At 35.9% G+C, this 13,002-nt stretch overlaps 1 protein-coding gene across 1 annotated transcript; it reads left to right on the forward strand.

The window, feature by feature from the left end:
• Positions 1–1,852: 1,852 nt before the first annotated feature.
• Positions 1,853–7,839, forward strand: LOC121242727 (alpha-xylosidase 1-like). The gene is made up of 3 exons (XM_041140671.1): positions 1,853–2,200; positions 3,908–4,590; positions 5,899–7,839. Exons 1-3 carry the CDS (start codon positions 1,953–1,955, stop codon positions 7,776–7,778), a joined length of 2,811 nt encoding a protein of 936 aa, XP_040996605.1. The 5' UTR covers positions 1,853–1,952; the 3' UTR covers positions 7,779–7,839.
• Positions 7,840–13,002: the final 5,163 nt, after the last annotated feature.

Raw genomic sequence — 13,002 nt, forward strand, 5'->3', positions numbered from 1 at the left:
TTAGTTATGTTTAGATGTTGAATTGAGTTGAGATGATAAAATATTGTTAGAATATTATTTTTTAATATTATTATTATTTTGAAATTTGAAAAAGTTGAAATATTTTTTATATTTTTTGTTGAAATTTAAAAAAATTATAATGATGAGTTGAGATGAGTTGATGAACCAAATGTAGCCAGAAAAGGTAACTAGAAGACTTATCAGTTTCCATGGAGAGGGCGGCCTTGTGGTCGAGACAACGTTTTTTTTGGAGAGCGACAAATCGTTTCCACAAACAGCTAGCGCGAAACTATCAATACATTTTCTTAGGCTTCGTTTGTTTTCATAAATGAGATGAGTTGTGATAAAAGTTAAAAATTGAATAAAATATTATTAGAATATATATTTTTAATATTATTTTTGTTTTGAAATTTAAAAATTTGAACTATTTATTTTATTTTGTATGAAAATTTAAAAAAAATTATAATGATTAAATAAAATAAGATGAGATTAAATGAATTGAGTTGAGACGGATTGTCAAAACAAACGATCCCGTAGATGCAATAGCATGGTTGCTTGACCCACAACGTGCAATGATGGTGGTTGTGAGGTCCTCCATGATATGGCCAATAAATAAATGTTCAAAATATAAAATAAGGGAGAAATATAGATTCACACGTTCCATCACTAAAGCTTACATTCATAGTTATTGGGGGAAGAGAATCCACTACGTATGATGATTTGTACAATCTCTCAAGCTTTCTGTTACAATTTCAACAGAAAAAGAAGTGAGAGATAAGAAGAAGATGGTCTAGTTGGCCAAGTGAGGGGGCTTTATGTCGTGCCCTCCTTTGTACGGCTGCTGCATGCCCCCCTTATCGTTTTAGTTTTCTTTGCCACCTTTTCGTGTTGATCCTTGTGCTTTTACCATCACTTTGTCTCATCCTCACTTTTTCTTTACGAAACTTATAATTGAGTTTTATCCCTATAACACGCATACATATATAAAATATCTTTTCTTTATAAATTTTCTTTCCAAGGGACTAAAGGGGTGAAAATTTTGGGGAGAATGCAGGCATGCATGATGCAATCCTAGTGCACATCCCAGCCGCTGTCCCAAAATTAGGCCGTGTTTGGTTGTTAGAGTGAGCTTAACTCATTCCAAACCAGTTATTAATGAGATTTATTATTTTTTCAACATCTCGTAAAAAAGTTAAACTCATCTCACTCTATTTTATATATTCAAACATATATCTCAATCTTTTTACGTTCAAACACATCTCAATTGGAGTTACAAAATATTATTATTTATAAATCAATTTAAATTATTTAAAATCATCACAACATTCAAACACAGTCTAAATTATGTTGAAAGAGTGGCCGTTCATCAAAAGACCATTTAGCTCTTAGTGGCCAATGGTCAGCAAAAGGATAGAAAGGTGTTGGACTATACATCGAGATAATAAATAATGATATTCACACAATACATTTCATAATATAGTAGAGTGAGAAATCACTTTATTATTATTTTAATGAGTAATTCTATATACAACCGTAAAATATGTAAACGCTGCGTAATTATTTTAAAAAAGAGTAGGATCTACTATTAAATTTTTTTTTTATTTTTTATGTGAGTCCTATATTTTATTTACATTTTTTAAAATTATTATTGGTAATTGTACAATTCACGATTGTAAATATTCTTTTTTATTTATAAATCATCTAAAGTCACCTTAGTATCCAAACATAACGTTAATTTACACGAATATGTGGCCCCACACCTCACTCATCACGGGACAGCAAGCATCATCACATGTCAACAAAGTGGCCTCCTCGTATACCTCACGCACAAGCATCTCTCTCATCACACATTTCGGCAGTACTCTTTGTTAGCCTTTTTATACCAAACATCAAGCTGTATCTAAATTTCCATCAACAGTTCTAAGAGACTCTTTCACAGTAGCAAGTCACCAATGGTTTCTCCAACCTCACTACCGTCTTCAACTCTCTTGTCTGATCTGGTGCTAGTTTTTGTCCTTTTTGCAGCAGCAGGAGTAAACTTCTCATTCTCCACCTCCATTCCACCAACCAAGATTGGCAATGGCTACCGTCTGATCTCCATTGAGAACACCCCTGATGGTGGCATTCTGGGTCATCTCCAAGTCATCCAGAAGAACCAAATCTACGGTCCTGATATCCCTCAATTGCAGCTCTTTGTCAAGTACGTCCTGCTCCTCCAATACAATACTGTTTTTCTTTCTATGTTGCACTCACATTATCACATAAACACACCTGTTTGTTTGTTTTCAGATATTATACGTAGCTCGATCGCTCTGAACAAACATCTTTCCAAAATAAAAAAAATGTAGAGCCACGAGTGATAAAGATGATATATTTCCACACTTGAACTCTGTTTCCAGTTCAAGTTTCCAGGCTTTAGGCATTAGTAGTAATAACATGACCTCAAACAGGTTTCCAAATCCAAACTTGTGATGTTTTCTTTTGGAGCATTTCTGCATAAAGCAAGTAAATTATCAAATATTAAAAGTTGGATTGATTAATCGCAGGTCCTGTGTGTTAATTGCAGTCATAAAGAGATTCCGTACGTTAGATCTATTTTATAATAAAAATAATTTTACAATCTATCGTACCACATCAAGTCATATCAGTTTGTAAGTTTATTTTTATTAAATTTTTTGTGACTAAAGTATTTATCAGACCACTCATTTTATTGGTACACTCTGGAGGATTTCTACCTCAAATTAGTTTAGCCCTTGTATATATTCTATGATGTATTAGCATACAAAACATTTATACAACCTACCTTTTAGGCTTTTAGGGTGCTACCCAACTTTGACCGTTGGGTGTGTCCGTTAATACAAAGTTACTTTTTTTTTTTTTTTTTACATTTTTATTATATTTAAATATTTTTAAAAAAATAAAAAATATACCAATATACTACAAATTATTTTCTTAATCATTAAATAAAAAAAAATTTAAAAAAATTTAAATATATGAACGGTCAAAATAAGAGGACAAACTCAAACGATATATTAACATTTTTCTTAAGCTTTTACAAGTCTTTCATAAATCATAACATCTCAATTTTGTGGGTTAAATACGTAAAATAATAATAATAATTAATAAATAAATAAATAAATAAGTTATAATACTTTTCATAATTCTTTTTAAAAAGTGAAAGAATTAGAAAAGTATTATAATTTTTTTTTCTTTCTTATGTACTCCTTTTGCGGGCTTGTTTTGGCTCTCTTTGTTTTCTCTATGTTGTCAATAAAAATAATAATTTTTCATGTGATCTCAAAAGATTGTTATGGATGAAATTTATAGCAAAGAGTAATGCTAGTCTTTTATAAAACAATGGGTCTCATTAATAAATAATAATTTTTTTTTATATTTTTTTAAAGTGAGATTTACCTTTTTACAAAAGCTTGTATAAAACTTGTTTATTTAAAACTTGTACAAATCATTTCTCATATAGCAAAAGATATATTTCCTCTAAATAAAATACACAAACAGCGAAGAATCTCAACCTGATAAAATCACGTGATTACTAACCAATTTTTTATTATTTATGAAATAAATGTTATTGGTCTAATACCTTAAACAAATTTTAAGTCTCATTTTATTTCACCATCTAAATATCATCTAAATATGAAAATTTTTTAATTTTAAATATTTAATTTTTTAATTTAATTATTATAATTTTCTCAAACTTTTAAATAAAATATAAAAAATAATTTAATTTTTTTTAAATTTAAAAATAAAAGTTATATTAAAAAAATTATATTTTAAAAATATTTTAATATTTTCTTTTAATTTTTTTGTGTCGACCTAAATTAAAGGCTTCCAAAAGGGCAAACAGGCTCTTGAATAGTTCCATCTTTTTGTTTCTTGAATGTGTGTACAGGCACGAGGCTCAGGACCGATTAAGGGTACATATCACTGACGCAGAGAAGCAGAGATGGGAGGTACCTTACGATCTCTTGCCCAGGGAGCAACCTCCAAAGCTGAAGCAAACCATTGGGAAGTCCAGAAAGAGTTCGATCACTACGTCAGAGTATTCCGGCCCAGAACTCATCTTCAGCTACACCAAGGACCCATTTGGATTCGAAGTGAAGAGGAAATCAAATGGGCAAATTCTCTTCAACTCAAGCTCTGATGCATCCGACCCATTTGGAAACTTGGTGTTTAAGGACCAGTACCTCGAGATTTCAACCAAGTTACCCAAAGACGCCTCGCTGTACGGCCTGGGAGAGAACTCTCAGCCCCACGGCATCAAGCTGTATCCAAATGATCCGTATACTTTGTACACCACCGATGTATCGGCCATCAATCTTAACACTGATCTATATGGGTCGCACCCGGTGTACATGGATCTCAGGAACGATGGAGGAAGGCCATATGCACACGCGGTTCTGTTGTTGAACAGCAATGGGATGGATGTGTTTTACCGGGGGACTTCTTTGACGTACAAGGTTATTGGGGGTGTCTTCGATTTTTACTTCTTTGCTGGGCCTACTCCTTTGAGTGTGGTTGATCAGTACACTTCCTTCGTTGGCAGACCAGCTCCAATGCCTTACTGGTCTCTTGGTACGATCAAATTCTCACCCTTTTCGATTCCTTACTTCCTTGTGCATCAGCTTACTTCTGTGGATAATTCATACAGTTAGAATTAATATTATGGTCATTTTAGTTAGAGGGTCACCTTATGCCTATCATAGGCGGAAAGTGGTTCTTTTGGATTGTGGCTTGTGGCATTGTTTTGAGTCAGTTGTTCCGTGCTTTTACCGTTTTGTGATTAGTTTAATCAATTAGATTTATTGATGTAAGTGAATGATCTACTTATAAGATCAGGACATGAACGGATCCTTCTTCACATTATGGAAGATATGGAGGGAATATTTGTTATACGAGGGAAGATGTACCAAAACAAATAATGATAATAGGTCTGTAAAAATTGCCATATTTCCTAATTGATTACAAGTACTTTCACTTTTGTTTGTTGATGAAGCTCAGTTCATATCTAGCCTTTATATTCATTGCGATTGGACTTACCTGTTGATCTCCTTCCTACATCTATTGATGTTGTTCATTTGTTTCTTCTACTTCTCCATATTCTTGCTTTTCAACCTGCTAATGATATAAGGCTTGAGGCTCAGATTTCCTCACCGATTCTCACTTAAAATCTTGCTATCCAATTTCTCACTTAAAAATACCGTCCTAGCCCAATTGCAAAGCCAGCCAAATAAAGGGAGGTAAATAGCCATCAGTCTCCCTAATCTGAAAACATTAAATTCCTTTGAAATTTTTTTGCAAATTAGATCCCCTTTCACTATTTTCCTTCCCCATGATTTTATTTCAGTTAGATAAAGTAACTGTAAATCTCCTCTGTCTCTCTTTACCAACTTTGTTTCGATCTCTTTTTGGTTACCACCATAACTAACGTGCAAGATTGAACCAAAATAGAAAATAACAGGAATGGGTACGCCTGCTTTTCTTTTCGTTACTTCTTGTTTCATAAGCAAATCTCTTTTATCTTGCCATGTTAATGGCAATCCTTTTCAAGTCAATCTCTTCATTTCATCCATACTGACCTTAAATTATATATGTAGTCTCATGTGTTATTTGCTTATTCTGATTTAGACATGTCGCATGTATGTGTGCAATAAGTTTTGTGCCTATTTACATACAGACTCAAATCTATTTGAGAATCGAGTTCATTTTCTTTTGAAAATAAATTAAAAAACCTGGACGAATTTTTTGAGTTTGTCAAGCAAACTCCCAATGTGTCAGTTTCAGTTTTGATAGTAATGTTTTCTTCTTAACATAATAGTCTTGCCATTCCATTTTAGAGTATGGTTCATCATATTAATTTCTTTTTCATATTTGATGTTACAGGGTTCCACCAATGCAGATGGGGTTACCATAATTTATCTGTACTTGAAGATGTTGTTGAGAACTACAAAAAAGCCAGAATCCCACTGGATGTGATTTGGAATGATGATGATCACATGGATGGAAAAAAGGACTTCACCCTCAATCCCACCAACTACCCTCGTCCAAAGCTTTTGGCATTCCTAGACAAAATACATAGCATTGGTATGAAGTACATTGTCATTAATGATCCAGGAATTGCTGTTAATTCCAGTTATGGCGTATATCAAAGGGCCATCGCCAATGATGTTTTCATCAAGTATGAGGGTGAACCCTTCTTAGCTCAAGTTTGGCCGGGGGCTGTAAACTTCCCAGACTTCCTTAATCCAAAAACTGTTTCATGGTGGGGTGATGAAATCCACCGCTTTCATGAACTTGTTCCCATTGATGGTCTATGGATTGACATGAATGAAGTTTCGAATTTCTGTTCTGGTAAGTGCAAAATCCCTGAGGGCAAGCAGTGCCCATCTGGTACAGGACCTGGTTGGATATGCTGCTTGGACTGCAAGAACATTACAAAGACAAGATGGGATGATCCTCCTTACAAAATAAATGCTTCAGGTTTGCAGGTGCCTATAGGGTTTAAAACCATAGCCACTAGTGCAACTCACTACAATGGCATTTTGGAATACGATGCTCACAGTCTTTATGGTTTCTCTCAATCGGTTGCAACTCACAAAGCCCTTCAAGGACTTGAGGGCAAGCGGCCATTCATATTATCTCGCTCAACTTATGTTGGGTCAGGTAAATACGTCGCCCATTGGACGGGTGATAACAAGGGAACTTGGGAAGATTTGCGGTATTCAATTTCCACTGTACTCAATTTTGGTATATTTGGGGTGCCAATGGTTGGTTCAGATATATGTGGGTTCTATCCAGCTCCTACTGAAGAGCTTTGCAACCGCTGGATTGAAGTTGGTGCTTTCTACCCATTCTCAAGGGATCATGCAAACTACTATTCCCCACGTCAGGAGCTTTATCAATGGGAGTCAGTTGCCAAGTCTGCTCGAAATGCACTGGGTATGAGGTATAAGCTCCTGCCATACCTATATACCTTGAACTACGAGGCTCATATTAGTGGAGCGCCAATAGCCAGGCCACTTTTCTTCTCATTCCCAAGTTACACCGAGTGTTATGGGTTGAGCGCCCAGTTCTTGCTGGGGAGCGGTCTCATGGTATCACCAGTTCTTGAGCAAGGGAAGTCAGAGGTCAAAGCACTGTTCCCCCCAGGTAGTTGGTACAGTTTGTTTAATATGACACAAATCATTGCATCGAAAGAAGGGCGCTATGTTACACTAGATGCACCTTTGAACGTAGTTAATGTACATTTGTATCAGAATACCATCCTACCAATGCAGCAGGGTGGCCTAATTTCAAAGGAAGCAAGAATGACACCTTTTAGCCTGGTCGTTACCTTCGCAGCAGGAACTACTGAAGGAGAAGCCAAAGGAAACCTTTTCCTTGATGAGGATGAGCTTCCAGATATGAAACTGGGAAACGGGTATTCCACCTATATTGATTTCTATGGAACAATTACAAAGGGAAATGTGAAGGTGTGGTCAGAAGTCCAGGAGAGCATGTTTGCTTTGGGTAGGGGTTGGCATATAGAGAAGATTTCAGTGCTGGGGTTGGATGGAAGTGGAGAGGCATCTTCACTTGAGATAGATGGTAACCCTGTGACGGATGATTCAAACATAAAGATGAACATAACAGAGCAGAAGTTCCTAGAGGAGCTGGGCGATGGAGAGGATAAGAAGAAGATTGTGATGATAGAGATTAAAGGCTTGACAGTTTCCGTAGGCAAGAACTTTGCCATTTCCTGGAAAATGGGGTACAAAATTTGAGGATTAGATGTTTTCTTTTCCCATTTCCATGCGAGTAACTCAATTGCAGCTGCCCTTCTTCCTCTCTCTCTTAGTCTCACCCACTTACAAATGTAGATACATCTGTCGAAACGTGCATGCATGTCCATGACATGACGTAATGACGAACTTCCATATGACCATAATAGCACTCTATCAACTGAGAATCGAGCAGAAGGAATCTAGATGATAACAAGTCACAATCGTTCGTTGAAGTCAAGTTTGAATTATAACTTAGACCACAAGTCTATTAAAGAATTCAATGAATCTTTAGGCGATTAATAGTAATAGTTTAAGTGTAACGCCCCGGACCGTTTGGACCGGGCGTTACATCAAGACAAATCTATATTCTAGTTCAAATCCAAAATCTAATACATGTCAAATTATGAGCGACTCAAAATCTTTATTTTTTTTTTCTTTTGATGCCGGGAACCTCTCTAAGACAGGGTCTTTCGGACTCACCCTTGCAGAGTAAATTAATCCTGGTCTTGTGCACCGCATTCTTGAAAGTTTCTCTACATGAAACTAATTAAATTGCTGATTTTCACCAAGAGATGCGGCCCCAAACGTTCAGTTTTGAAAAATGATATGCCTTTATGAATCATTCTTGACATGGATAGACAAATTCAAGTTAGACAAGTGAAGCATGATAAATAAATTTTTTATTCATTTGATTTGATTTTTTATTTTTTCCTTCTTTCATCCGGTGAGATATTGGAATGTTTGATTTGTGGGCATTCATGGGCTATTTGGTTTCCTGACTCATCCACATTCCACGGTGAGAATTTATTTTAGCAGAGCCATTGGGTCAGTGAACCAAAGTTTGGGACCATATTTGGTGACATGCTCGGCAATTAATGGCAGTGGAGGGACCAAAATCCTTCCTCACGGGTAGAATCCATCAATGAATCTTGGGAAATCTGTCTGATGGGGACAAGTTCAAGTGGCATGTCTTCGGGTTTGTCTTATTTTACTGCTAATTGTTACATAGAATCCAAACATAAGACAATTATTGTATATTGTTCCTTTGGGTTTGTCTTATTTTACTTACAGATTGGTTCTTCGGATATATATAAATATATATATATATATATATATTATAAAGTAATCTTAGATACAGTCATACGGTGTGCAAGCTTCGCACTCCATTTGAAAAAAAGGAGTCGATCATAAAAAAAATAATTTTTTTTATGTGAATCTCAGATTTATCTACAAAAAAAGAGTCCGCGAAACTTACGCACACTATGACACAATTATCGTTTCTCGAAAAAAAATTTAAAATTGATCTACGAGGTAATCACCATGTTAAATATTGGTCACTTGGTCCAATTTTTTAATAATACGAGGATGCGTAAAAAATACATAGTTAGCAACCAAAAATTTTAAAAAAAAAATACCTTACCACATAACCATTTTAATTTTAATTATTTGATTTTAGATTTTTATTTCTCTAATTTTTTTTCTTTTTAAAGGTAGAACAAACTCCATTCATTCATATTGGAACATTATAATTTTGACCTGTGGCATATAAAATACAAGCCAACTGCTGCTTTTAAGGCTCCCCAATACACAAATTTCTTTGTAACTGACATGATCTAGTCTATTATTTTAACTCTCTACAAAAAAAAGTTTGAGAGATAACACTCTGTCCTAAGATAGAATTAAACAACCCACACTCTGTCTAAAACGGAGTAAATGACACATTCTATGGACAAAAATCCAAGAGACTATATGATTTTTTTTAAAATTTTAACCTAAAACAAAAAAATAACAGAAAACGTAAAAGATACACGAGAAAATAACGAATTACAGCTTGAAAAGTTGTAGATTCGCATCTTAAAAAACTTTTCAATTCCGTTTCTTATGTCTTCCCAATTCATTGGTCAAGATATAACAAATAGATATCATGTCTGTTAGGGGCTAAATTGACTGGGTCAAACTCTTTGAGATTCTATCACTAAAGGAAGAGATAATGCCAATAAATAAGGCTAAAGAGATAAGACAAAGCAGTTAGCTCAGACTCCTAAAAAGAAAATGCTTCACAAGGCAAATTGGACTCTATCGTTCCAAGGAAATAACCTCTATAAATAGTTTACAAGAGGTAACAAAGAGGAGGGAAATTTTTTGACTACTTTATACATTTACTCTTATACTATTACTGACTTAGGCATTGAAGGCATTCCCTCGAACCCCCAAGCCGCTTTATTCTTTGGTTGCAGATGACCGTTCGGTGGTGGCGGTGAAACATGTCCTCAATAGTTGGCGCCGTCTGTGGGATCTTTTAGTCTCACACTTAGCGTGCTTTTCACATATCCATCACCACACGGTCTCAGGCAACTAGAGATCAGGGAGAACTTCACAAAACATAGAGGAGAGACTTGTGGAAATGGAGGAGGTAATAAAGAAACTTACCATTGAGGTTGACTCGTTGCGAAAGGAGAATGAGACTCTCAAGTCATGAAACGGGACGTCGGGAAAGGACGTGACACCCATTTAGGTTGACAAGGTAGAGATGGAGGCAAACAGTGCTGGTATTGGCAAAGGCCACCAGGAGGACGAGGAAACGAATAAGCTGCACCACGACGTGCGCAGCCTGATGGATAAATATAAGGCGATGGCCAAGAAGATAGGAACGTCCTCTTCGGTTGATCAGTTATTGTTCAGCACAAATCTACCATTCTCTGCTTAAATTATGGCGATACCTCAGCCTCCAAAGTTCAAGGTCCCGTCGGTAGACCTATATGACGGCTCAAAAGATCCCGTGGAGCATCTTGAGACTTTCAAAGCCCATATGACGCTTCGCGGGTTCCTTGGAGAAATTGAGTGTAGGGCTTTTCCTTTGACTCTAAAGGGATCGGCAAGAAGATGGGTCAGTACACTACAATCAAATTCCATAGAAAGTTTGAAAGTTTGACTATCAACCAAATTCCATAAGATGGTTCGGTACACTACAACTTATTAACTGTCAAACAGAGAGAGGATGAAAGTCTGAAAGCGTATTTAACACTCTTCAATAAAGAGAAGATGATAGCTGACGATCAAGACGAGAAAATCATACTAGCAACCTAGCTGGGAGGCTTCACAAGACAAATTGAACTCTGTTGTTCCAAGGAAATAACTTCTATAGCTAGCCTACAAGAGGTAACAAAGAGGAGAGTGAGTTTTGCTACTTTATACATTTACTCTTATACTATTACTGACTTAGACATCAGAGGTGTTCCCTCGAATCCCCAAGTCGCTTTATTTTTTGATTGCAGGCGACAGTTCGGTGGTGGTGGTGAAACACATACTCAACAATGCCATTATTTTCTATTAAAAATTTAACAAAGAGTGGATGAAGATACCAATTTATTACTCAATAATTATCCAAATGATCAGATTTTAAGTTTTGTTTATCACAAATTATAAAAAAGGGTTAAATATTAAAATAATTCATGTGGTTTGCTTTTTGGATAAATAAGCCCATATATTTTAATTTTAAATTTTTTTGCTCCATGTATTTTCAAGTTTGATCAAATCAATCATTTCTTCAGTAATTAGATAATAATCTATTAAAATACATTGTCAACACCAATCTCTGAGTGCCACATGCCATTCAAAAATAAAAAGTTAAATGTAAAATATTTAAGAAAAAATTAAGCGAGTTGACTCCGTGTAAACTACCTTGGCGACCCAAGAATAGCCTTGGTCGCCACATAAACTGTCTATTCTTTTTATTTTATATTTTAAATGATTCTTTCTATTTAACTCTTTTTTTTAAATGATACATTGCACTTTGTGACTAGTGCTAATGTAATATTTTAAATAAACTAATTACAAATTATTAACGAAATGACTGATTAGATCAAAATTAAAAGAATAAAGATTAAAAATCTCATATAAAACAAAAACCTCGTATTCATTCATGTGATATGTACCTAGCAGCCACGAGAAATCAAAAGACAAGGGCCATCTCTAACATTGGACACAAAGATTTATATTTTGTTACACCATTGGTTATCAAACTGAACTTAATCATCCAATAACTGGAAAGATCATTTTAAACAAATATACTGTTGGCTCTACCATTAAACATTAAAATGCATAAGTGGAAGGAATCTTATGCGTTTTGATGTTTAAAAACGATTATCACACCTAAACTCTCTGTCTTTTATAGAGCTTCTGTTTTCTCATTTTGAGACTTGGCCCTCTAGGGTTTACGCCTCATGGCAGTGCCTTTGGGCCCTCTAACATTGACGGTGTCTGGGGGGGCTTGCCTGGATGTTATGGCTGGTGGTTCTCTAGGCGCAAAGGGTGGTGGGATTCCTCAGAAGTCTTGCATGCAAGAGTTGGCTAGTCCGAACACTACATCGGCTTTTAAGATGCTGATCCGTTATCCAGTGGATGTGGATGGTGAATTTGGATTTGTTTTTACTGAGGCTGAGATGAATAAGGAAGCGGAGGACTTTCATTTTACCTTAGTTTTGAAATTTTTACGTACTCAACCTTCTATTGATTCAGTGAGACTGGCGATTGTGAAAACTTGGGGTTTGGTTTATATTCCAATTGTGGGTTTTATGGATGGCTATCATGTTTTGGTACAGATGGTCAGTGAGCGTGACTTTATGCATGGGTGGGCAAGAGAAGGCCGTGTCATCGATGGCTGTAGTTTTGTATTTTTCGATGGACTAAGGATTTTGATCTAAATGCGGAATTGTCTATGGCGGCGCAATGGCTTGTTTTTCCCGTGTTTACCAATGCACTTGTATCATAGAGATTGTCTTCAAATTCTAGCCAGTCGGTTTGGGAGGTATCTAGGAACGGATAACGCTACTTTGTCTCGTACTTGTGCAACGAGGGCCCGCGTTTGTGTGGAGATTGATTTGTTGGCTGAATTGGTGTAGGATTTTCCTATTGTGGTTGCTAACAAAAAAAATATGAAGTATGAAAAATTAGGTTTTTATTGCTCTAAGTGTCTCTGTCAAGGGCATATGAAAGTGGTGTGCAGAATGGGCCAACAAATAACAGTTAGGAAAAAAGAGGAGGAGGGACGTAGGTAATCAGGGAGGGAATAATGAAGTGTGGCGTAGAAAACGGGTTCTGAAGGAACCATTGGTGCAATAGCAAACTGATACAGTCGAGGCTGAGCAAGGCCAAACGAGTATGTTGGAAGGTGTGGAGAAGGTGCAGGATATTGTTTTGGGTCAAAGTACAACAAAGGAGAGGA

The sequence above is a fragment of the Juglans microcarpa x Juglans regia genome, chromosome 8D (assembly GCF_004785595.1).
Source record: "Juglans microcarpa x Juglans regia isolate MS1-56 chromosome 8D, Jm3101_v1.0, whole genome shotgun sequence".
NCBI classification, from domain to species: Eukaryota; Viridiplantae; Streptophyta; class Magnoliopsida; order Fagales; family Juglandaceae; genus Juglans; species Juglans microcarpa x Juglans regia.

Coding starts and splice junctions, on each gene's coding strand:
- LOC121242727 (XM_041140671.1), top strand. CDS start 1,953: ATGGTTTCTCCAACCTCACTACCGTCTTCAACTCTCTTGTCTGATCTG. Junction 2,201..3,907: donor CAATTGCAGCTCTTTGTCAA/GTACGTCCTGCT, acceptor ATGTGTGTACAG/GCACGAGGCTCAGGACCGAT. Junction 4,591..5,898: donor AATGCCTTACTGGTCTCTTG/GTACGATCAAAT, acceptor TTGATGTTACAG/GGTTCCACCAATGCAGATGG.